This window comes from Neophocaena asiaeorientalis, unplaced genomic scaffold (assembly GCF_003031525.2).
Source record: "Neophocaena asiaeorientalis asiaeorientalis breed wild unplaced genomic scaffold, Neophocaena_asiaeorientalis_V1.1 scaffold198, whole genome shotgun sequence".
In the NCBI taxonomy this organism is placed as follows: Eukaryota; Metazoa; Chordata; class Mammalia; order Artiodactyla; family Phocoenidae; genus Neophocaena; species Neophocaena asiaeorientalis.
In genome coordinates this window covers 4,431,789-4,456,162 of record NW_020175221.1, presented here as the reverse complement: position 1 = coordinate 4,456,162, position 24,374 = coordinate 4,431,789, and the positions used below count along the sequence as shown (strand labels likewise).

Below are 24,374 nucleotides of genomic sequence, written 5' to 3'. Positions count from 1 at the left end.
AATTTATCTTGTAAATGGATGACAAATATATGGTATTGAGAAGTGTAGGACAGTAAATATATCTTCTCATAGTTTTAAGTCTTTCATCTAACTTCATTGTAAGAATATAGCATATAATATAAGTTACAAAATAATGTGTTAATCAACTTAAGTTTTTGTGGAGACAAAGATTATACATGGATTTTCAACTGCATTCTGTTGTTGGATAGAATGCTCTGTGTAGGTCTGTTTGGTCTGTAGTGTTGTTCAAATCCTGCTTCTTTTATTCTATCTGGATGATCTATCCATTGTTGAGAGTGGGGTATTAAAATTCCCAACTATTATTGTATCACTCTTTCTCATTTTAGCTCTGTTAGTTTTTGCTTTATATATTTAGATGTTCCACTGTTGGGTGCATAAATACTTACAATTTTTGTATATCATTATAGATTGACATCTTTATCATCATATAATGACCCTCATTGTCTCTTTGTACCATTTTTAGTTTAAAGTCTGTTTTGTCTGATATAAGTTTTTCTTTCAGTATTTTGAATATATCATCTAATTGTCTCCAGGACTGAAAAAAGTTTCTCTTGAGAAAGCTACCACTAATCTTATGGGTGTTCCCTTGTCACTTCTTTCTTTTCTCTTGCTGCTTTCAGAATTCTTTATCTTTGACATTTGACACTTTAATTAAAATGTGTCTGATGCAGCCATATTCGGGTATATCTACTTAAGGTCCTTTAGGATTCATGGATCTGGATGTCCGTTTCTCTCACTAGGTTTGGGAAGTTTTCAGTCATTACTGCTTTAAATATATTTTCTGCTCCTTTCTCTTTCCATAATGTGGATATTGTTTCTTTTGATTGTATCCTATAAGTTCCACAGACTTATGTTACTCTTTCTCATTTTCCCTTTTGCTCCTCTGACTGGGTAATTGTAAATGTGCTGTATTCTACATTGTTGATTCTTCCTTTTGTGTGGTTGAGTCTGCTTTTGAAGCTCTTTATTGGAGCTCTTTATTGGATTCTCTAGTTCATGGTATTTTTCTGCTCTATGATATGTTTTTTGAAGTTTACTGTTTTTGTTGAACTTCATGTTTTTTTCATGCATTGTTTTCCTAATTTCATTTAGTTGTGTGTGTTCCTGTAGTTCACTAAACTTCCTTAAGAGGACTGCTCTGATTTGTCTGACAGTTCATAGATTTCCATTTCTTTAGTGTCAGTTATTAGAGCCTTACTAGTTTCCTTTGGTGGTGTCATATTTACCTGATTTTTTATGATTCTTAATTCTTTACACTGGTATCAGCACATTTGAGTAAACAGTTTCCTCATCCAAACTTTATAGGTTCACTGGCAGAGAGAGTTCACCAGTCAGCTCAGTTTGGATTTCTGGATGTGTCTCTTGGCAGCATCCTTGGTGTGAAGCCACTGCCCAAGCTCTGAGGTTGGGGTGTGTGTGTGTGTGCTGCTGGCTTGGTTCCTTGCCCAAGCCAGGCTACAGGGTGGGCTCTGTATTTATCTGGGTTCTCTGGCCATGCTTCTTACATCGTTGGAACTGGGTACTATACTCAGCAGTAGATGGTGTTATGAATTAACTTCTCTGCCATGGCAGCATAGCAGGACATACCCCAGAGGTGATACAGCTTGTTCAGAAACCTGAATCTGTCAAGATTGTACACTGAATTCCCTGGCCAAGTGGGGCCACTGGTTTTGCTCTCTGTTTAAGTGCCAATGTAAGCAGGGCTATTAGATAGGCTGCACAGCTCCCCATATGCTCTGGTTCGGTACCCTGGGTTGAAGGCTATATTCAGCAATGGGTGGAGCTATGAATTACTTTCCCTCCCCCGACGAAAAAGTAGAACCAGATCCACATCTGGTCTTATCTCAAGCCAACCCACATCCCAAGCCATACAGGACCGCTGACAGTCTTTGCTCTGCAGAAAACCAACTCTGCCTGCCACACTCTCTGCTCAAGTGTTGTTGGGCTATGCAGCTTCCAGGTGTTCTGGCCAGCCTTTTTAATTAGGCAGTGCTGGGAGTTACGTTCAGAAGTGAGCCAGGCTATGACTCAGCTCTCGTGCCTGAGTGGGGGAAGGCCGAGTTGCAGGGAAAGAAAGCTCTTTGAGGACCTGTGTCAAGCAGAACCATACCCTGCTGTGTTCGCTGGTCAGACTGCACCACCATCGTGGCTCCACAGATGAGCAAAGCCACTGGTTGGGACTTCTACTTGGGTGCTGCAGATAGGAACTCAATCTGTCAAGATCCAAGTGCTGGCTGTTGTGAGCCTCTCTCTGCACATTATCACCATCAGATTCCCAGTGGCTGAGCCTTAAACATTCCCTTGCCATCCCTTGTGGGATGTGTGTGGAATGGAGGCTCCTAAGAAGCAACCCACAATACTGGGGAAGCTCAACGTCCACCCTAGGCTTTCTTTCCCACTGGAAGAAGTATCAGCTCTTGGTGTGGTGCTGTACCAGCCTGGGGGAGAAGCAACACAGTCAGCATGTAGTTGCTCTTCTTACCCTGCTAATGCAGTCTGTCTTGGCTCTCTGGGTGCAGGGGAGTGCTTTAGCCTCTTCCACGTGTTCTAGGATTTTCTCAGTGGTGTCTTATTACATGAATAGTTGTTCCCCTTGTGAAGGAATGAAGTCAGGAATGACCTGTGTCATCATCTTGGTGATACCACTCCAGAAATCTAGATTTTTAAAGGTAAGCTCAAAATAAAATGTTAGGTCTGGGGGCCAGATGTAACATACAGGAGCCTCTGTCTTGAAGAGTAGGTTGGATTGGGAAGGGGGAAAGGGTGAAGGACAATGATTCAGAGATAACTCCCATGGGCACAGCTGCAAGGGGCTTGTGTTAAGTCTCTACAACAGACGGGGAGTGGACAAGCTTCGCTGAGTGCAGGATTCTGGGGGTGGATTGACTGAGAATGATGAACTGTAGCATGGGCAGCTGCTACACCAGCAAGCTCAGAAAGCTTCCTTTCGTCTGTATTGTCTAGCTGAGCTTTTCCCACATATGAAGTGTGTTAAGCTAATATCTGCAGAGGGAAGGACCAGGAGGAAGCCTACATCGAGCAGGAATGATCCTTGCATAGTTTCAGAATACTAACAAAGCAGGAGAAAGCTACCAACTAGTCAGGCCTGGCTAAGGGCAAGGACTCAAAGACTAGAAATACTTGACCTTTTATTTTAGCAACACAGACCTTGGGCTGAACTCCCATTCTCCAGTTTTTGTCTGCTTTCTGCGGCCCTTCTTCAGGCAAGTGGGTCAAAATCCTTATCAATTCCTCTGAAGTCTGTCTCCAGGCTGGGGCCCAGCAGGGAACAAGCTAATACCATAGCTTGTCGTGCTGCTCAGCAATCCCAAGATCTGGCCCAAATGTCACCCACCTGGCAACAGAATGACCTTTCCTTGCTGCTCTGGTTCATTCAGTTCCACAGGAAAGGGAAGATAAGACATTGAAACTGCAGCTAGAAAGTCTTCTCATTTAGGAGTTTGGGAATAGAAACCTAAGAACAGATCATAGATTTTTAACAATTAGAGGTGAAAATGATTTACTGCACTATGATTTTTATGGAACGAAAAGACAGTTGTAATTTTTTTCTCTCAAAATGAAGTTGAACACAGTCATAGTACCCCAAAGGGTGTTTAGGATTTTCCTGGGGTGGAGAAAGAGAAACGGTTCCCCAGAATGTCTTATGGAAACAAATGGTATTTCACAACATGGCATAGCCATTGATGCGTGGGAATATGAAAAGGCTGAGAAGGTGGTAGTTAATGCTCAATATTTGAGTTGTGATTATAACCACTAATGCAGTACAGTTGCAAGGGGAACAGAGTCTCTTGTGGGGTGCTGTGACATTTCAGTACTCTGCAGGTGCCAAGGGGAGCCTTCCCAGGACCTGCTACCTTAATGAGAAGCATGCTTTCAGCCTTAAGCTACGCTGTGTGGGTATTGGTCTGAAAAAGTGCCAGACTTCTGTGGGACCCGGCACTCACTTGACCGTCAGGGAGCCAAGCAGAGAGAGTGGTGCCAGCAGCCAAGCTGAGTGTGGTTCACGTTCCTCATATTCACCAGAATGTATTCAAATGTGCTCCCTGATAAGCAGCTTCTCTGTCATCTCCACGGAGGCTAGAGCAAAAGCAACGGACAAATACCTGTTTGAAATGTTTGTGTTGGGCATGAGGCGATATTTTCTGATTAACAGAATCTTTTATCGGTGGAATGGTTCCCCCAGTACGGCATGGAGATTCCTTCTGGAGAGACCTTTTCTGGACAACATACATTCTCATTCATTTAAAACAGTGATTCTTAATAAATACATATATATATACATACACCTTATTGAGATCTAATTCACATACCATGCAATTCACCCATTTAGAGTGTTCAATTCAGTGGTTCTTAGTATATTCACAGAGCTGTGCAACATTTACCACAATCAATTTTCATCACCCCAGGAAGAAAAGCTATGCTCATTAGTGTCTATTTCCTATTTCTCCTGACTCTATAGATTTGCCTATTTTGGACATGTCATATAAATGGAATCATATCCTATGTAGTCCTTTTTTGTCTGACTTCTTCCACTTAACATAGTGTTTTCAAGGTTTATCTACATTGTAGCCTGTATCAGTAGTTTATGGCTGAAAGGTATTCCATTATATGCATATTCCACATTTTATTTATCCATTCATCAGTTGATGGACACTCAAGCTGTTTCTTTTTGTTTATTATATAACTATTGCTATTATAAACATTTCTGTGTAAGATTTGTGTGGACGTTTGTTTTCATTTCTCGCTGTAATGTACCTAGAAGTGGAATTGCTGGGTCATACAATAAGTATGTTTAACTATTTGAGAAACTATCAGAATGTTTTCCAAAGAGGCTGCATCATTTTACACTCCCAGCAGCAGTGTATAAGGATAGTAAATCTTTTATAAGTGGAAGTTTGTACTCTTTGACCTCCATTTTGCCTACCCTGCCAACCCCACCTCTGGCAACCACCAATCTGTTCTCTGAATCTCTGAGCTTAATCTTTTTATTTTACATATAAATTAGATCATACAGCATTTGTCTTTCTCTGTTTGACTTATTTCACTTAGCATAATGCCTTCAAAGTCTATCCATGTTGTTGCAGAGGGCAAGATTTCATCTTTATATGGCTGAATAATGTTCTATGTGTGTATATATATATATGCGTGTATATATATATACACACATATATCACATTTTTAAAATTCATTCACACAATCTGTGTACTCTTAGGTTGTTTCCATGTCTTAGCTATTGTAACTAACGCTGCTATAAACATGAAGGTGCATATGTTTTTTCCAGTTATTGTTTGGTTTCTTCAGATAAATAACCCAAAGTGGAATTGCTGGATCATACAGTACTTCTATTTTTAATTTTTTGAGGAACTCCATTCACAGTGGCTGCACCAATTTACATTCCCACCAACAGTACACAAGGGTTCCCTTTTCTCCACATTCTTGCCAACACTTGTTATTTTGTTTTTGATAATAGCCATTCTGACAGGTGTGAGGTGATGTCTCATTGTGGTTTTGATTTTCATTTCCCTGATTAGTGATGTTGAGCATCTTTTCATGTACCTCTTGGCCACCTGTTTGTCTTCATCAGAAAAATGTCTGTTTAGATCCTCTTCTTATTAGATTGTTTTGTTTTTTGCTATTCATATGTGTAGGTTACCTTTTCATTCTGTTGATGGTTTCCTTAGAAGCTTTTTAATTTGATGTAGTCCCACTTGTTTATTTTTGTTTTTGTTGCTCTTGCTTTTAGAGTCAGATCTAAAATATCATCACCAAGACCATTATCAAGGAGTTTACTGCTCATGTTTTCTTCTAGGAATTTTATAGTTTTAGGTCTTATGTTCAATCATTTATCCATTTTGAGTTAATTTTTGTGTATGGTCTAAGTTAGTGATCCAGTCTTATTCTTCTCCATGTGGTTGTCCAGTTTTCTCAGCACCACTTATTAAAGAGACTGTCCTTTCTCCACTGTGTACTTTTGGCTCCTTTGTTATAAATTAACTGACCACATCTACATGGTTTTCTTCCTGGGCTCTCTTTTCCACTGATCTGTGTGTCTGTCTTTATGTCACAAAATACTGTTTTGATTACTATAGCTTCATAATATAGTTTGAAATCAGGGAGCATGTTGCCTCTAGCTTTGTTCTTGCTCAAGATTGCTTTGACTATTTGGGGTGTATTGTGTGGTTTCATATAAAATGTAGGATTGTTTGTTCTCTTTCTGTGAAAGGTGCCGTTGGAATTTTGATAGGGATTTCATTGAATCTGTAGATTCCTTTGGGTAGTATGGGCATTTTAACAATACTCTTCCAATCTATGAGCATGAACTATCTTTTCATTTATTTGTATCTTCAATTTTTTTCATTAATGTCTTGCAGTTCAGTATACATATCTTTCACCACCTAGGTTAAATTTTATTTTTTTAATGTAATTGAAAATGGGATTTTTAAAAATTTCTCTGATTATGTTATGAGTGAATAGAAACAAAGCAGACTTTTTGTAATTGATTGTTTATTCTACAGTTTTGTGATGGAGTCTTTAGGCTTTTCTATATTTAATATGTCATCTGCAGGTATTGACAGTTTTACTCCTTCCTTTCCAATTTGGATGCCTTTTATTTCCTTTTCTTGCCTGATTTCTCTGACTCAAACTTCCACTACCATGGTGAATCAAAGGGGCAAGAGATGGTATTTCTGCCTTGTTCCTTGATCTTAGAGAAAAAGCTTTCAGCTTCTCACCATTGAGTATGCTGTTACTCATTGAGTATGATGTGGGCTGGGCATATATGGCCTTTATTATGTTGAAGTACAGTCCCTCTATATCCACTTCATGAGAGTTTTTTTTATCACACATGGATGCTGAATTTTGTTAAATGCTTTTTCTGCACCTATTGAGATCATGATTTTTATCCTTCATTTTTTTCATGTGGTATATCATGTTGATTGATAGGCAGATGTTGAATCATCCTTGCATCCCTGGACTATAGCCCCCTTAATCATGGTGTATAAAATTCTTTTAATGTATCATTGAATTTGGTTTGCTAATAGTATGTTGAAGATTTCTTTAGGGATATTGATGTGTAATTGTTGTGTCCTTGTTTTGGTATCTGGGTAATGCTGATATCATAAAATGAAGTGTTGCTATGAATTCTTCCTTGATAGAATTCACCAGTGAAGCATCCTGGGCTTTTATTTGTTGAGAGGTTTTTGTTGACTGATCCAGTTTCCTTATTAGTAATTGTTCTGTTCAGATTATTTCTTCATGATTCCATCTTGGATAAATTCCTAGAAACATAGCTTGTCCAATTTGTTGGCATATAATTGTTCATGGCAGTCTCTTATGAACCTTTGTATTGCTGTGGTAATGTCTCTTCTTTCATTTCTGGTTTGAGTTCTCTTTTCTCTTGGAGAGTCTAGCTATGGCTTTGTCAATTTTGCTTATCTTTTCTGAGAACCAGCTATTACTTTTTGTTTGTTGCTACTTCATTCATTTCAACTCTGAGCTTTGTCAGTTCCTTCCTTCTGCTAACTTCGGGCTTTGTTTGTTCTTTCTTCTTTTTCTAGTTTCTTGAGGTATTAAGTTTGAGATTCTTCTTGTATCTTAATAGAGGCATTTATCACTAAGATTTTTTTTATTGGTAAAATACACATAGAAATGGCTAACATGGTCAATTTTATGTTAAGTGAACAGTTCAGCATGTATTCACTTTGTTTTGCAACCAATCCCCAGAACATCTTGCAAAAGTGGAACTCTAAATGACAACTGTTTTTCCCTCCCTCAGACTCTGGCCCTCCACCTTCAGTCTCTCTGAATTTGACTTTTTTGTGACTGGTTTATTTCACATTGCATGGTTTCAAGATTCATACATGTTGTAGCATGTGTCAGAATTTCTTCTAAGGCTGAATAAATAGTCCAGTGTATGTATATACCACATTTTGTTTATCCATTCATCAGCTGATGGATACTTGGGTTAGCTTCCACCTTTTGGCTATTGTGAATGATGCTGTAATGAACATGGGTGTAGAGAGGCTAGTGAATCTTAACCTTTCGTGTGCATAAGAAACCACCTAAAGGGCATATTCAAGGCCCTTCTCCTCCTGACGATTCCAGTATGTCTGGGGGTGAAGTTTAAAAGCTCTTAAGTACTTCAGGTGATTCTACGGCAGGTATACTTCTACTGCTATGATGTTAGGGTATAGGATCACATCCCTCGGGCAGAAGAGTGAAATCTGGTTTGTACCACCTCTCTCTGGGACAACATTAAATGCATCACTGTTCACATTATAGGGATGCCAGAAGGAGAAGAGAGAGAGAAAGGGCCTGAGAAAATATTTGAAGATTATAGCTGAAAACTTCCCTAACATGTGAAAAGAAACTGTCACAGAAGTCCAGGAAGTATAGAGAGTCCCATACAAGATAAACCCAAGGAGGAACACCAAGACACATTCTAATCAAACTGACTGACAAAAATTAAAAACAAAGAGAAAATGGTAAAATCAAGGGAACCCCATAAGGTTATCAGCAGAAACTGTAAGACAGAAGGGAGTGGCATGACATATTTAAAGTGATCAAAGGGAAAAACCTACAAACAAGACACGAATACTCTACCCATCTACCCAGCAAGGCTCTCGTTCAGACTCAACAGAGAACTCAAAAGCTTTACAGACAAGCAAAAGCTAAGACAATTCAGCACCACCACACCAGCCTAACAACACACACTAAGGGATCTTCTCTAGGTGGGGGAAATAAAGGCCATAATTAGAAACAAGAAAATTACTAATGGAAAAGCTCACCAGTAAAGGCAGGAAATCATCCACACAAAAATAGGATATCAAACCAAGCATTCGTCAGAAGAGGAGAGTACAAATGCAGGATATTGGAAATTAAGACACCAGTAACTTAAAACACTCTTGTTTATATATAGACTGCTATATCATAAACCTCATAGGAACTGCAAACCAAAAATATACGATACACACACACAAAAGAAAAAGGAATCCAATACTAAAGATAGTCATCAAATCACAAGAGAACAAAAGCGTACTGGAAGAAAAAAGACCTACAAAAAAGACCTACAAAACAATTGACAAAATGGCAATAAGAACATACATATCAGTAATTACCTTAACTGTAAATGGATTAAATGCTCCAATCAAAGCACAGACTGGCTGAAGGGATATAAAAACAAGACCTGTATATATGCTGTCTTACAAGAGACTCACTTCAGACTGAGGGGCACATACAGACTGAAAGTGAGGGTATGGAAAAAGATATTACATGCAAACGGAAATCAAAAGCAATACTCATATCAGACAAAATAGACTAAAATTAAGACTGTTGTAAGACACAAAGGACACTACATAATGAACAAGGGAGGATCAATCCAGGAAGAAGATATAACAATTGTAAGTATGTATGCACCCAACGTAGGAGCACCTCAATATATAAGGCAAATGCTAACAGCCATAAGGGGAGAAATTGACAGTAACACAATAGTAGTGGGGGATTTTAACACCTCACTTTCATCAATGGACAAACCATCCACACAGAAAATCAGTAAGGAAACCCAGGCCTTAAATGACAGATTAGACCAGATGGACTTAATATTTGTAGAACATTCCATCCAAAAGCAGCAGAATACACATTCTTTTCAGGTGCACATGAAACATTCTTCAGGATAGATCATATCTTGGGCCACAAATCAAGCCTTGATGAATTTAAGAAAATTGAAATCATATCAGGCATCTTTTCCAACCACAACCCTATGTGATTAGAGATCAATTACAGGAAAAAGAAACTGTAAAAAACACAAACACATGGAGGCTAAACAATATGCTACTAAATAACCAATGGATCACTCAAGAAATCAAAGAGGAAATCAAAAAAGTACCTAGAGACAGATGACAATGAAAACATGATGATCCAAAACCTATCAGAGGCAGCAAAAAAGCAGTTCCAAAAGGGAAGTTTATAGCAATACAACCTCACCTCAGGAAACAAGAAAAATTTCAAACAACCTAACCTTACATCTAAAGCAACTAGAGAAAGAACAAAACCCAAAGTTAGTAGAAGGAAAGGAATCATAAAAAAGAAATCACAAAGATCAGAGCAGAAATAAATGAAATAGAATTGAAGAAAACAGTAGAAAAGATCAATGAAGGCCAGCTCTTGATCAATGAAGGCTGGCTCTTCGGAAAGACAAACACAATCAATAAACCTTTTGCCAGACTCATCAAGGAAAAAAGAGAGAGGGCTCAAAATCAATAAAAATAGAAATTCAAGGTGGCAGAGGAGTAAGACATGGAGATCAACTCCCTCTACAAAATACATCAAAAATACATGCGGAACAGCTCCTACAGAACACTGACAGAGACCTCAGACTACCCAAAAGGCAAGAAACTCCCCCACATACCTGGCCGTGTGGCTGACAGGGTCTTGGTGCTCTGGCTGGGTGTCAGGCCTCTGAGGTGGGAGAGTGGAGTTCAGGACACTGGTCCACCAGAGACCTCCCAGCACCTCATAATAGCAATCAGCAAGAGCTCTCCCAGAGATCGCTCTCTCAACACTAAGGCCCACCTCCACTCAATGACCAGCAAGTTCCAGTGCTGGACATCCCATGCCAAACAACTAGAAAGACAGAACACAACCCCACCCATTAGCAGAGAGGCTGCCTAAAAATCATACTAAGTTCACAGACACCCCAAAACACACTTCCAGATGTAGCCCTGACTGCCAGAAAGACAAGATCCAGCCTTATCCAACAGAACACAGGCACCAGTCCCCTCCACCAGGAAGCCTACACAACTCACTGAACCAACTTTAGCCACTGGGGGCAGGCACCAAAAACAATGGGAACTACGAACGTGCAGCCTGCAAAAAGAGACCCCAAACACAGTAAGTTAAGCAAATGAGAAGGCAGAGAAACAGCAGATGAAGGAGCAAGGTAAAAACCCACGAGACCAAACAAATGAGGAGGAAATAGGCAGTCTACCTGAAAAAGAATTCAGAGTAATGATAGCAACAGTGATCCAAACACTTGGAAATAAAATGGAGAAAATATAAGAAACGTTTAACAAGGACCTAGAAGAACTAAAGAGCAAACAATGATGAACAGCACAATAAATGAAATTTAAAATTATCTAGAAGGAATCAATAGCAGAATAACTGACACAGAAGAACGGATAAGTGACCTGGAAGATAAAATAGTGGAAATAACTGCTGCAGAGTAGAATAAAGAAAAAAGAATGAAAAGAGTTGAGGGCAGTCTCAGAGACCTCTCAGAAAACATTAAATGCACGAACATTCAAGTTATACCATCCAGAAGAAGAAGAGAAAAAGAAAGGGACTGAGAAAATACTTGAAGAGGTTATAGTTGAAAACTTCCCTAATATAGGAAAGGAAATAGCCAACCAAGTCCAGGAAGTACAGAGATTCCCATACAGGATAAATCCAAGGAGAAACATGCCAAGACACATATTAATCAAACTATCAAAAATTAAACACAGAGAAAAAAATATTAAAAGCAGGAAGGGAAAAACTATTAAAAGCAGGAAGGGAAAAACAACAAATAACACACAAGGGAATCTCCATAAGGTTAACAGCTGATCTTTCAGCAGAAACTCTGCAAGCCAGAAAGGAGTGGCAGGACATAATGAATCTGATGAAAGGGAAAGCCTACAACCAAGATTACTCTACCCAGCAAGGATCTCATTCAGATTTGATGGAGAAATTAAAAACTTTACAGACAAGCAAAAGCTACGAATTCAGCACCACCAAACCAGCTTTACAACAAATGCTAAAGGAACTTCTCTAGGCAGGAAACACAAGAGGAGGAAAAGAGCTACAATAACAAACCCAAAACAATTAAGAAAATGGTAATAGGAACCTACATATCCAAAATTACCTTAAATGTAAGTGGATTAAATGCTCCAACTGAAAGACATAGACTGGCTGAATGGATACAAAAACAAGACCCATATATATGCTGTCTAAAAGAGACCAACTTCAGACCTAGGGACACATACAAAGTGAGGTGATGGAAAAAGATATTCCATGCAAATGGAAATCAAAAGAATGCTGGAGTAGCAATTCTCATATCAGACAAAATAGACTTTAAAATAAAGTCTATTACAAGAGACAAAGAAGGACACTATATAATGATCAAGGGATCAATCCAAGAAGATATAACAATTGTAAATATTTATGCACCCAACATAGGAGCACCTCAATACATAAGGAAAATGCTAAAAAGCCATAAAAGGGGAAATCAACAGTAACACAGTAATAGTAGGGGACTTTAACACTCCACTTTCACCAATGGACAGATCATCCAAAATGAAAGTAAATAAGGAAACACAAGCTTTAATGATACATTAAACAAGATGGACTGAATTGATAATTATAGGACATTCCATCCAAAAGCAACAGAATACACTTTGTTCATGGAACATTCTCCAGGATAGATCATATCTTGGGTCACAAACCAAGCGATAAATTTAAGAAAATTGAAATTGTATCAAGTATCTTTTCCAACCACAACCTTATGAGACTAGATATCAATTACAGGAAAAAAATCTGTAAAAAATACATATACATGGAGGCTAAACACTACACTACTAAATAAGCAAGAAATCACTGAAGAAATCAAAGAAGAAATCAAAAACTACCTACAAACAAATGACAATGCAAAAAAATGACCCAAAACCTATGGGATGCAGCAAAAGCAGTTCTAAGGAAGATGTTTATAGCAATACAACCGTTTGGTAAATTTAAGAAATTTGAAATCGTATCAAGTATCTTTTCTGACCACAACGCTATGAGACTAGATATCAATTACAGGAAAAACACTGTAAAAAATGCAAACACATGAAGGCTAAACAATACACTACTAAATAAGCAAGAAATCACTGAAGAAATCAAAGAAGAAATCAAAAACTACCTACAAACAAATGACAATGCAAAAAAATGACCCAAAACCTATGGGATGCAGCAAAAGCAGTTCTAAGGAAGATGTTTATAGCAATACAACCGTACCTCAAGAAACAAGAAAAATCTCAAACAACTTAATCTTACACCTAAAGCAATTAGAGAAAGAACATAAAGAACCCCAAAGTTAGCAGAAGGAAAGAAATCATAAAGATCAGATCAGAAAAAAATAAAAAAGAAATGAACAATAGCAAAGATCAATAAAACTAAAAGCTGGTTCTTTGAGAAGATAAACAATTGATAAACCATTAGCCAGATTCATCAAGAAAAAAAGGGAAAACACTCAAATCAATAGAATTAGAAATTAAAAAGGAGAAGTAACAACTGACACTGCAGAAATACAAAAGATCATGAGAGATTACTACAAGCAACGATATGCCAATAAAATGGACAACCTGGAAGAAATAGACAAACTCTGAGAAAAGCACAACCTTCTGAGACTGAACCAGGAAGAAATATAAACAGACCAATCACAAGCACTGAAGTTGAAACTATGATTAAAATCTTCCAACAAACAAAAGCCCAGGACCAGATGGTTTCACAGGTGAATTCTATCAAACATTTAGAGAAGAGCTAACACCTATCCTTCTCAAACTCTTCCAAAATATAGCAGAGGGGAGAATTCTCCCAAACTCATTCTATGAGGCCACAATCACCTTGATACCAGAACCAGAAAAAGATATCACAAAAAAAGAAAACGACAGGCCAGTATCCCTGATGAACATAGATGCAAACATCCTCAACCAAAAACTAGTAAATGCAATCCAACAACACATTAAAAGGATTATACACCATGATCAAGTGGGGTTTATCCCTGAAATGCAAGGATTTTTCAGTATACACAAATCAATCAATGTGATACACCATATTAACAAATTGAAGGAGAAAAACCATATGATCATCTCAATAGATGCAGAAAAAGCTTTTGACAAAATTCAACACCCATTTATGATAAAAACCCTCCAGAAAGTAGGCATAGAGGGAACTTTCCTCAACATAATAAAGGCCATATATGACAAACCCACAGCCAACATTGTTCTCAACAGTGAAAAACAGAAAACATTTCCTCTAACATCAGGAACGAGACAAGGTTGCCACTCTCCCCACTGTTATTCAACACACTTTTGGAAGTTTTAGCCACAGTAATCAGAGAAGAAAAAGAAATAAAAGGAATCCAAATCGGAAAAGAAGTAAAGCTGTCACTGTTTGCAGATGACATCATACTATATATAGAGAGCATCCTTAGGATGCTACCAGAAAACTAGAGCTAATCACTGAATTTGGTAAAGTAGCAGGATGCAAAATTAATGCACAGAAATCCCTTGCATTCCTATACACCAATGATGAAAAATCTGAAAGGAATATTAAGGAAACACTCCCATTTACCACTGCATCAAAAAGAATAAAATACCTAGGAATAAACTTACCTAAAGAGACAAAATACCTGTATGCAAAAACTATAAGACACTGGTGAAAGAAATTAAAGATGATAGAAACAGATGGAGAGATATACCATGTTCTTGGATTGGAAGACCCAACACTGTTAAAATGAATGTACTGCCCAAAGCAATCTACACATTCAATGCAATCCATATCAAACTACCAATGGCATTTTTTCACAGAACTAGAACAAAAAATTTCACAATTTGTATGGAAAGTCAAAAGATTCTGATACCCAAAGCAATCATGGAGCTGGAGGAATCAGGCTCCCTGACTTCAGACTATACTACAAAGCTACAGTAATCAAGACAGTATGGTACTGGCACAGAAACAGAAATATAGATCAATGGAACAAGATAGAAAGCCCCGAGATAAACCCATGCACCTATGGTCAACTAATCTATGACAAAGGAGGCAAGGATATACAATGGAGAAAAGACACCCTCTTCAATAAGTGGTGCTGGGAGAACTGGACAGCTACATGTAAAAGAATGAAATTAGAACACTCCCTAACACCATACACAAAAATAAACTCAAAATGGATTAAAGACCTAAATGTAATGCCAGACACTATAAAACTCTTAGAGGAAATCATAGGCAGAACACTTTATGACATAAATCACAACAAGATCCTTTTTGACCCACCTCTTAGAGAAATGGAAATAAAAACAAAACTAAACAAATGGGACCTAGTGAAACTTGAAAGCATTTGCACAGCAAAGGAAACCAAAGGAAACCATAAACAAGATGAAAAGGTAACCCTCAGGAGAAAATATTTGCAAACGAAGCAACTGACAAAGGCTTAATCTCCAAAATATACAAGCAGCTCATGCAGCTCAATATCAAAAAAACAAACAACCCAATCCAAAAATGGGCAGAAGACCTAAAAAGACATTTCTCCAAAGATATAAAGATTACCAACAAACAATGAAAGGATGCTCAATAATCATTAGAGAAATACAAAACAAAATTACAATGAGGTATCACCTGATACCAGTCAGAATGGCCATCATCAAACTATCTACAAACAATAAATGCTAGAGAGGGTGTGGGAAAAAGGGAACCCTCTTGCACTGTTGGTGGGAATGTAAATTGATACAGCCACTATGGAGAACAGTATGGAGGTTCCTTTAAAAGTAAAAATAGAACTACCATAAGACCCAGTAATCACACTACTGGACATCTACCCTGAGAAAACCATAATTCAAAAAGAGTCTTGTACCACAATGTTCATTGCACCTCTATTTAACAATAGCCATGACATGGAAGCAATCTAAGTGTCCATCGACAGATGAATGGATAAAGAAGATGTGGTATATATATACAATGAAGTATTACTCAGCCATACAAAGAAACGAAATTGAGTTATTTGTAGTGAGGTGGATGGACCTAGAGACTGTCATACAGAGTGAAGTAAGTCAGAAAGAGAAAAACAAATACCATATGCTAACACATATATATGGAATCTAAAAAATAATAATAAATGGTTTTGAAGAACCTTGGGGCAGGACAGGAATAAAGAAGCAGATATAGAGAATGGACTTGAGGACACTGGGAGGGGAAAGGGTAAGCTGGGACAAAGTGAGAGAGTGGCATGGACATATATATTACCAAATATCAAATAGATAGTAGTGGCAAGTAGCTGCATAGCACAGGGAGATCAGTTCAGTGCTGTGTGACCACCTAGAGGGGTGGGATAGGGAGGGTGTAAGAGAGATGCAAGAGGGAGGGGATATGGGGATATATGTATACATATAGCTGATTCTCTTTTTTTATACAGCAGAGACTCACACACCATTGTAAAGCAATTATACTCCAGTAAAGATGTTTAAAAAAAAGAAATGAAAAATAAGATACAACTGACACCACAGATACAAAGTATCATAAGAATTACTACAAACAACTATATGCCAATAAAATGGACAACCTATAAAATGGACAACCTAGAAGAGATGGACAAATTCTTAGAAAGGTACAACCTTCCAAGACCAAACCAGGAAGAAACAAACTGTGAACAGACCCATCACAAGCACTGAAATTGAAACTGTGATTAAAAATCTTCCAAAAGCCCAGTACCAGAGGGCTTCTCAGGCAAGTTCTATCAAACATTTAGAGAAGAACTAACACCTATCCTTCTCAAACTCTTCCAAAAAATTGCAGATGAAGGAACACTCCCAAGCTCATTCTTTGAGGTTGCCATCACCCTGATACCAAAACCAGATGAAGATACCACAAAAAAAGAAAATTACAGGGAAATGTCACTGATGAACATAGATGCAAAAATCCTCAATAAAAATACTAGCAAACAGAATCCACCAACACATTAAAAGGATCATACATCATGATCAATTGTGATTTATCCCAGGGATGCAAGGATTCTTCAATATACGCAAATCAATCAATATGATACACCATATTAACAAACTGAAGGAGAAAAACCATATGATAATCTCAGTAGATGCAGAAAAATCTTTTGACAAAATTGAACACCCATTTATGATTAAAAACTCTCCAGAAAGTGGGCATAGAGGGAACCTACCTCGACATAATAAAGGCCACATATGACAAACCCACAGCAAACATCATTCTCAATGGTGAGAAACTGAAAGCATTTCCTCTAAGATCAGGAACAAGACAAGAATGCCCACTCTCACCACTTTTATTCAATATAGTTTTGGAAGGTCTAGCCATATCAATCAGAGAAGAAATAGAAATAAAAGGAATCCAAATTGGAAAAGTAGTAAAACTGTTTGCAGAAGACATGATACTATACATAGAAAATCCTAAAGATACTACCAGCAAACTACTAGAGCTCATCAATGAATTCGGTAAAGCGGCAGGGTACAAAATTAATACACTGGGATTTCTTGCATTTATATACACTAACAATGGAAGATCAGAAAGAGAAATTAAGGAAACAATCCCATTTATCATCACATCAGAAAGAATAAAATACCTAGGACTAAACCTACCTAAGGAGGCAAAAGACCTGTACCCTGAAAACTATAACATGCTGATGAAAGAAATTGAAGACAAACAGATGGAAAGACACACCATGTTCTTGGATTGGAAGAATCAATATTGTCAGACAAACAGATGGAAAGACACACCATGTTCTTGGATTGGAAGAATCAATATTGTCAAAATGACTATACTACCCAGTGCAATCTACCAATTCAATGCAATCCCTATCAAATTACCAATGGCTTTTTTTTGCAGATCTAGAACAAAAAAATCTTAAAATTTGTATGGAAACACAAAAAGCCCCAAATAGCTAAAGCATTCTGGAGAATGAAAAACTGAGCTGGAGAAATCAGGTTCCCTGACTTCAGACTATACTATAATGCTACAGTGATCAAAACAGTATGGTAGGGACTTCCCTGGGTGGCACAGTGGTTAAGAATCCTTCTGCCAATGCAGGGGACACAGGTTCAATCCCTGATCTGGGAATATCCCACATGCCACGAAGCAACTAAGCCCATGTGCCACAACTACTGAGCCTGCTTTCCACAATTACTGAAGCCTGCGCGCCTAGAGCCCATGCTCCACAACAAGAGAAGCCACGTCAATGAGAAGCCCACACACAGCAATGAAGAGTACTCCCCACTCTCCACAACTAGAGAAAAGCCCATGCACAGCAACAAAGACCCAATGCAGCCAAAAAAATAAATAACATTAGAAAAAAAAAAAAAGCAGTATGGTACTGGTGCAAAGACAAATTGCTGTGTCAATGGACCAGGATAGAAAGCTCAGAAATAGACCCTTGCATCTATGGTCAATTAATCTACAACAAAGGAGGCAAGAATATACAATGGAGAAAAGCCAGTCTTTTCAATAAGTGATGCTGGGAAAACTTGACAGCTACACATAAATGAATGAAATTAGAACACTAACACCATACACAAAAGTACACTCAAAATTGATTAAAGACCTAAATGTAAGGCTGGACACTATAATACTCTTAGAGGAAGACATAGGCAGAACACTCTTTGACAAAAATCACAGCAGTATCTTTTTGGATCCACCTCCTAGAGTAATGAAAACAAAAATAAACAAATGGGACCTAATTAAACTTAAAAGCTTTTGCACAGCAAAGAAAACCATAAACAAAGTGAAAAGATAACACACAGAATGAGAGAAGATATTTGTAAATGGAGCAACCAGCAAGGGATTAATCTCGAAAATATACAAACAGCTCATGCAGCTCTATATCAAAAAACCAAAAACCCAGTCAAAAACTGGACAGATGATCTAAATAGACATTTCTCCAAAGAAGACATACAGTTGGCCAAAAAGCACATGAAAAGATGCTCAATGTCACTAATTATTAGAGAAATGCAAATCAAACCTACAATGAGGTGTCATCTCACAATGGTCAGAATGGCCAACATTACAATATCTACAAACAGTAAATGCTGGAGAGGATGTGGAGAAAAGGGAACCCTCCTAGACTGTTGGTGGGAATGCAAATTGGTACAACTGTTATGGAGGACAGTATGGAGGTTCCTTAAAAAACTAAAAATAGAGCTGCCATATGAGCCAGCAATCCCACTCCTGTGTTTTTTCCAGAGAAAACCATAATTTGAAAAGATACATGTACCCCAATGTTCATTGCAGCACTATTTACAATAGCTAAGACATGGAAGCAACTAACTGTCCATTGACAGAGGAATGGTTAAAGAAGATGTGATACATATATACAGTGGAATATTACTCAGCCATAAAAAAGAATGAAATAATGCCATTTGCAGCAACATGGATGGATCTAGAGATTATTATACTAAGTAAGACACTTAGAGAAGGACAAATATCTGTTGATATTACTTATATGTGGAATCTAAAAAAATACAAATGAAATTATTTACAAAACAGAAACAGACTCACAGATTTCAAAAACAAACTTATGGTTACCAAAGGGGAAATATGGTGGTGGTGGATAAATCAGGAGTTTGGGATTAACATACACACACTACTATATATAAAATAGATAACCAGCAAGAACTCTACTTAGTATTCTTAATAATTTATACGGGAAAAGAATCTGAAAAAGAATGAATGTATGTATGTAACTGAATCACTTTGCTGTACACCTGAAACTAACACAACATTGTAAATCAACTTATAGTCCAATAAAAATTTTTTTAAAAAGATGTTCTGAACCATGGTGCAAGGCTTATCCAGCTTGGAACAGTGCTGTCTGTGCCAGAGAGAAATTAGAATGGATGATTAGTGCTTCTGTGATTAACTGAAAGTGTTCACTGATTTGTTGATGAAAACATGTGTATGCTGCGATTATTAATACAGGATGATATAGTCTGAGGGACAGGTGTCCAAGGCTGTAGGCTAAGTCAGTAACCTATTTATTAGGAGATCTCTGTCACCCTTCACAATCAACTTGCTCTGTGACCTTGGGCTACTTATTTGATCTGCCAAATCACGCTGTCCTACCTAGTAAATTGGAAATGATCTTCAAAGTTTTATGAAAAAGACTGTTTCCTAGGGATCACTGGCTGAAGTGCTGGCTTTCCACTGATGTTCGCGTGTATGAATGGGAGGTTAAATATTTCTAAGAACAAGGTCAGGCTGCTATAGTTGAATTTAGTATGATACATTGCTAGGTAATGGCCATAAAACCCAACAATGACTCAAGAGAAGAATAAAGGCTGAAGTGTTTGAATTTGTGGTTACAATTTAGTTCATGAGCTTTAAACACCATGGACACCCATAGGTGTGGAGTGTGGTCGCACATAGAGCTGCTTGGCTGTAGATACTGATTCCCCAGGGTGGAGAATCATTTGTTGCACAGTAAACTTGCTTCGCCCTGCATCCAAACAACTCTATGCTAAAATAATGGTGTTGAGTTTCATCCTGAATATCTCATTTTATGACCAACAGCACATGTGGTCAATGAGAGGAGGCCTAATTTCCAGAACCTTTCACATATTTCTCTATAGACATATAGCTGTCCTGATGGCCACCTTGATGAACCTTAAGCAGCACAAAATACCAGAGTACCGTTGGGATCATTAAGAAAAGATGTTTCACCCGGAGTGTTAAATCTAGTTCATCACTCTCTATGTAAATTGATGAAAGTTTGTTGTATTACTTAACATAGAACTTCCAGTTCAACTGGAACCAAACAGTAGGCTCTGCAGAGTATCTGAAGGAGGAGGAGAGTGTTCAGGTTTAGTTCAAATGCCAGTTTTGCCACTACTGGCTGATCAAGTAAATGAGCAAAGTACTCAGCCATTTTGTGCCTCTATTTCCTTATCAATAATTTGGAGAAAATACTGGCACCTACCTTACAGATACAGTGTTTTAAATAGCACCTGTTCTACAGTAACCTCCCAAATGTTAGTTTCTTACTATTATCGTTGTTATAATAATAGTATTATTTAATTATATAATTATTGTATAATTATATAATAGCATTTTCTGGTTTGCTTGGCACTTCTACATATATTTTCTCATTTGAGCCTAATGTAAGACAAATGTCATAAATAAAGAACATAAGAATAAAAACATGACTTTCCCATGGTCACAAAGCCAGTAAGTATTGCTCCTATGGCTAAATCTCCCATCTGACAATCCATCCCTCTCACCACATTATGGCATCTCCTTCTCCAGCCATGCTGGATAAATGGAGGGCTGTTATAATATGGTGTTCTCTTCCTGGGGTTCCAGGTTAAGGTCAAGACACAGAGCATTCTGGCTCCTGGGCTCAAGGATCATTTTACTGACCTTAAGTTGTACACCAGCAGCATTGTGTGTGTCTAAGCCCAGATTAAAAGAATCACATTTGATAAAGGTTTGCACGGATTACTGTGGTTTGTTTTACAACGGCCAAATCTTTTATGATACCCTTCAAGTTCAGTGCCTTCCCCCAAATCATGCTAATAAATAAAAGATGTGTCAGCAGAAGCGATGAGAGAAAAGTGAAACCTTTGGAGAAAAAAAAATCCCATAATTTGTCACAAAGTCTCATTTAGGGATCCTGATTTCAGTGGGGTTTTGGTATCTTGTGACTTAAAGCACCCTCCTGTCAACACTGAGAAAATCCCCACAAGGATGCAAATAGTTCTGACATCTAGGCAAGTATGGATTCTAAGCAATTGCGCTTTCCAAAATCTGGATCAAATTGCTGAAAGGTGAATGATCTAGCCCTATAGATTGCAAACATTAGAAAAGAGAATTTTGTTAATGCCAGATAGGAATTTTGTAAAGAAATTAGGAATTTAAGAGAGCTATATAAACGCTGTCCAGAGAGACAAATGCAAGGGAAATAAATACAAGGCAAAGAGGGCTTGAAATATTCTCTGCTATTTTATAGAACCTGGCTTAACTCATGCTCGCTCCTACAGCTCAAATCCTGCGGTTACTCACTCGGATTTTAACAGTCGAATACACAGTAACTAAAGAAATTAAAGAAATTCGAGTTCAGATATCATCATCTATCTTAACTAAATTTTAATTCACGAAAATTGCTTTTTGTTGTTTATCTTCAATACTGCTTAAGAAAATAAGTATTTCTAGCTCATGAGAGCGATTTTGACATGGATTCAAAATATTAATCCATTTTTTTTCTCTTTTGGCCCCAGGAGCTGGGATGAAATCACATGATTTAATCATTCTGAATCCATGTGGCTCCTCAGAGATAGAGCCAGATGTAACCAGAAGGATTTATAGGGTGTAAAATTCAGAATGGATTAGGACAGCATTTCTGTGTTCAACCCAATACATCCTAAATCAACATTCCCTGGATGGACCAGAGCAATCTCTGGCTGGCCTAGTGGGGAGGTTGTCATGGCAACTGACTGGCAAGCTCAGCCCGTGGAATGTGAATGCAAACAATAGTGACAAGGCTGTGTACAGAGCAGCCTACTAAGGCTGCTTCTACCCAGGTACAGTGACACATCAGTCGATGCGTGAAACTGTCACCGCATTTTTTTGTAACTTCTGGCAGCTTATTTGAAATTTATCGTGTCCTTTCCCAGATGTTGATAAAACATTGCTGCTGACAGGTAACAGAAGATATGGAAAAATCAGCACCAGTAGCTAGCTGCAATGGTATACAAAGCCCTGGAGGGCTGTTAGGCTAACACCACTCAAATTTCCTAAAGGAGGCTGAAGCACGCTTAGGGTAAATCCAATGATTCTTTAGTGCCACCTTATGTCCAGTTAAATACTGGAAATTTACCAAAGGCCTACCCTCAAACACTTTACTAGGCAGCAGTAGGACAGACATGGAAAAAGTTAGAGCTGCATTATGTTGGAGTTTGGGAGTCCCTTTCACAGCAGAATATGAACATGAAGTCTTCTGAGCCTGAAGTTAAAGAAAAAATGAAAATTAATAATTTTGGTAGAATCTGAAATGAGGAAATAAAAAAAAAAAAAGCCAAATAACCCCAGACCTAGAAAAGATTAGAAGAGGCTGCATGCTGATCCAGGGGTTGTAGGAAGAGATGGCAGAGACAGACTGTGTCAAGGATTCTTCATGTCGTCCTTACTAACTAACTCTTGCCAAGGCTTTTTTTTTTTTTGTCTAGAGAAAAATAAGATGTGACCATCACTAATTCGACTTTATAATTCTTGTTAATGGATAGCAAGATGGTAGCATTTGTTCAAATGCCACCTCATCCTGCCTCTCATCTCCCACCCAAACCAAACCTACCAGCCACTGCTGTCCTACCATCACCATGTCCCATTTAATTTCCGCAGAAGTATGAAGTGACCAAGCTGTGTTTCTTTGTGTTTCTTCCAGGTTTTGAGTTTTTTGAAACAAGTGCCAAGGATAACGTTAATGTGAAGCAGACATTTGAGCGTCTCGTGGATATCATCTGCGACAAAATGTCCGAGAGCTTGGAGACAGATCCAGCCATCACTGCCGCAAAGCAGAACACGAGGCTCAGGGAAACCCCTCCTCCACCGCAGCCCAACTGTGGCTGTTAGTGTCCCGGTACAGGCAGCTCCAGAGGGGTTGGTTGCTAAAAATAACATTTATAAATGGTCAATTAGCCTTCATTTGTACTGCCTAATAATTATTTGAGGGAAATCTTTGATGTCTGTGGCTCGAACATGCATTCAATTCCAGGGAGATTTCCAGTGTTAATAAGTGACAAATATGTGATCTTAACTTTGTAAGGAATATCCATCTATAAACATCAGATGTTTGCATGTGATTTGTTATTTGTCTTCTAGGCTCTTTTTGTTTCAGGTTTCTTAGATTAAGCTACTGCTGGGACCTCTGATTATAATTTCAGTACAACTGAGTTTTGGGCTACGGGTTCAAATTATGCTATTCACTTGTAGGGATGATAACCAAGAAATTGGTTGTGTGTGTGGTGTGAGAAGGGCGAGATCTCAGGAGGCCTTATTTGCTTTACTCTCAATCGAAAATCAAGTGGAAATGTTACTCATGATTAGGGAGACTGTCATGGGTCTGGTTGGTTTACTGTTCAGGAAAGGTATCTATTTTTCAGTGTTATTATAACTGAGAAGACCATTGACTATAAAGAACTTGAAATATTGTTTAAGGCCCTTGCAAATTTACCAAGAGATTAATATTTACCTGACTGGAAGTAGATTTTAACAGTAGTCTTAGTTTAGATGTTTAAATAAGGAATAACAGTAGTCTTAGTTTAGATGTTTAAATAAGGAATACCTAACCCAAGACTGCACCACCCAACATTCTGAATATTTGAGGGCACTGACAGACAGAGGTATCTGCTGAATGTGTTATGTAACAAGCGTCTTAACCAAGAAGGATATGAGTAGCTGTGGGATTCCAAGGCCTGAGCTCCCCCCCCATGACATATACCACCACGACTTTCTGGAACAATTACCAACTCTTGGAACAGAGGTTAAGTTGAAGCTTGTTAGAGCACCTCTTCCCATAGGATGTAGACTTGCTTCCC

At 38.1% G+C, this 24,374-nt stretch overlaps 1 protein-coding gene across 1 annotated transcript in view; it reads left to right on the top strand.

Moving 5' to 3' along the window:
• RAB3C (RAB3C, member RAS oncogene family) overlaps positions 1-23,639 on the top strand; it is a 294,081-nt gene extending 270,442 nt beyond the window's left edge. The window contains exon 5 of the mRNA XM_024765370.1: positions 23,222-23,639. Within this exon, the coding sequence (XP_024621138.1) occupies positions 23,222-23,409 (188 nt within the window). The 3' untranslated portion in view covers positions 23,410-23,639. The remainder of the gene's footprint in view (positions 1-23,221) is intronic.
• Positions 23,640-24,374: the final 735 nt, after the last annotated feature.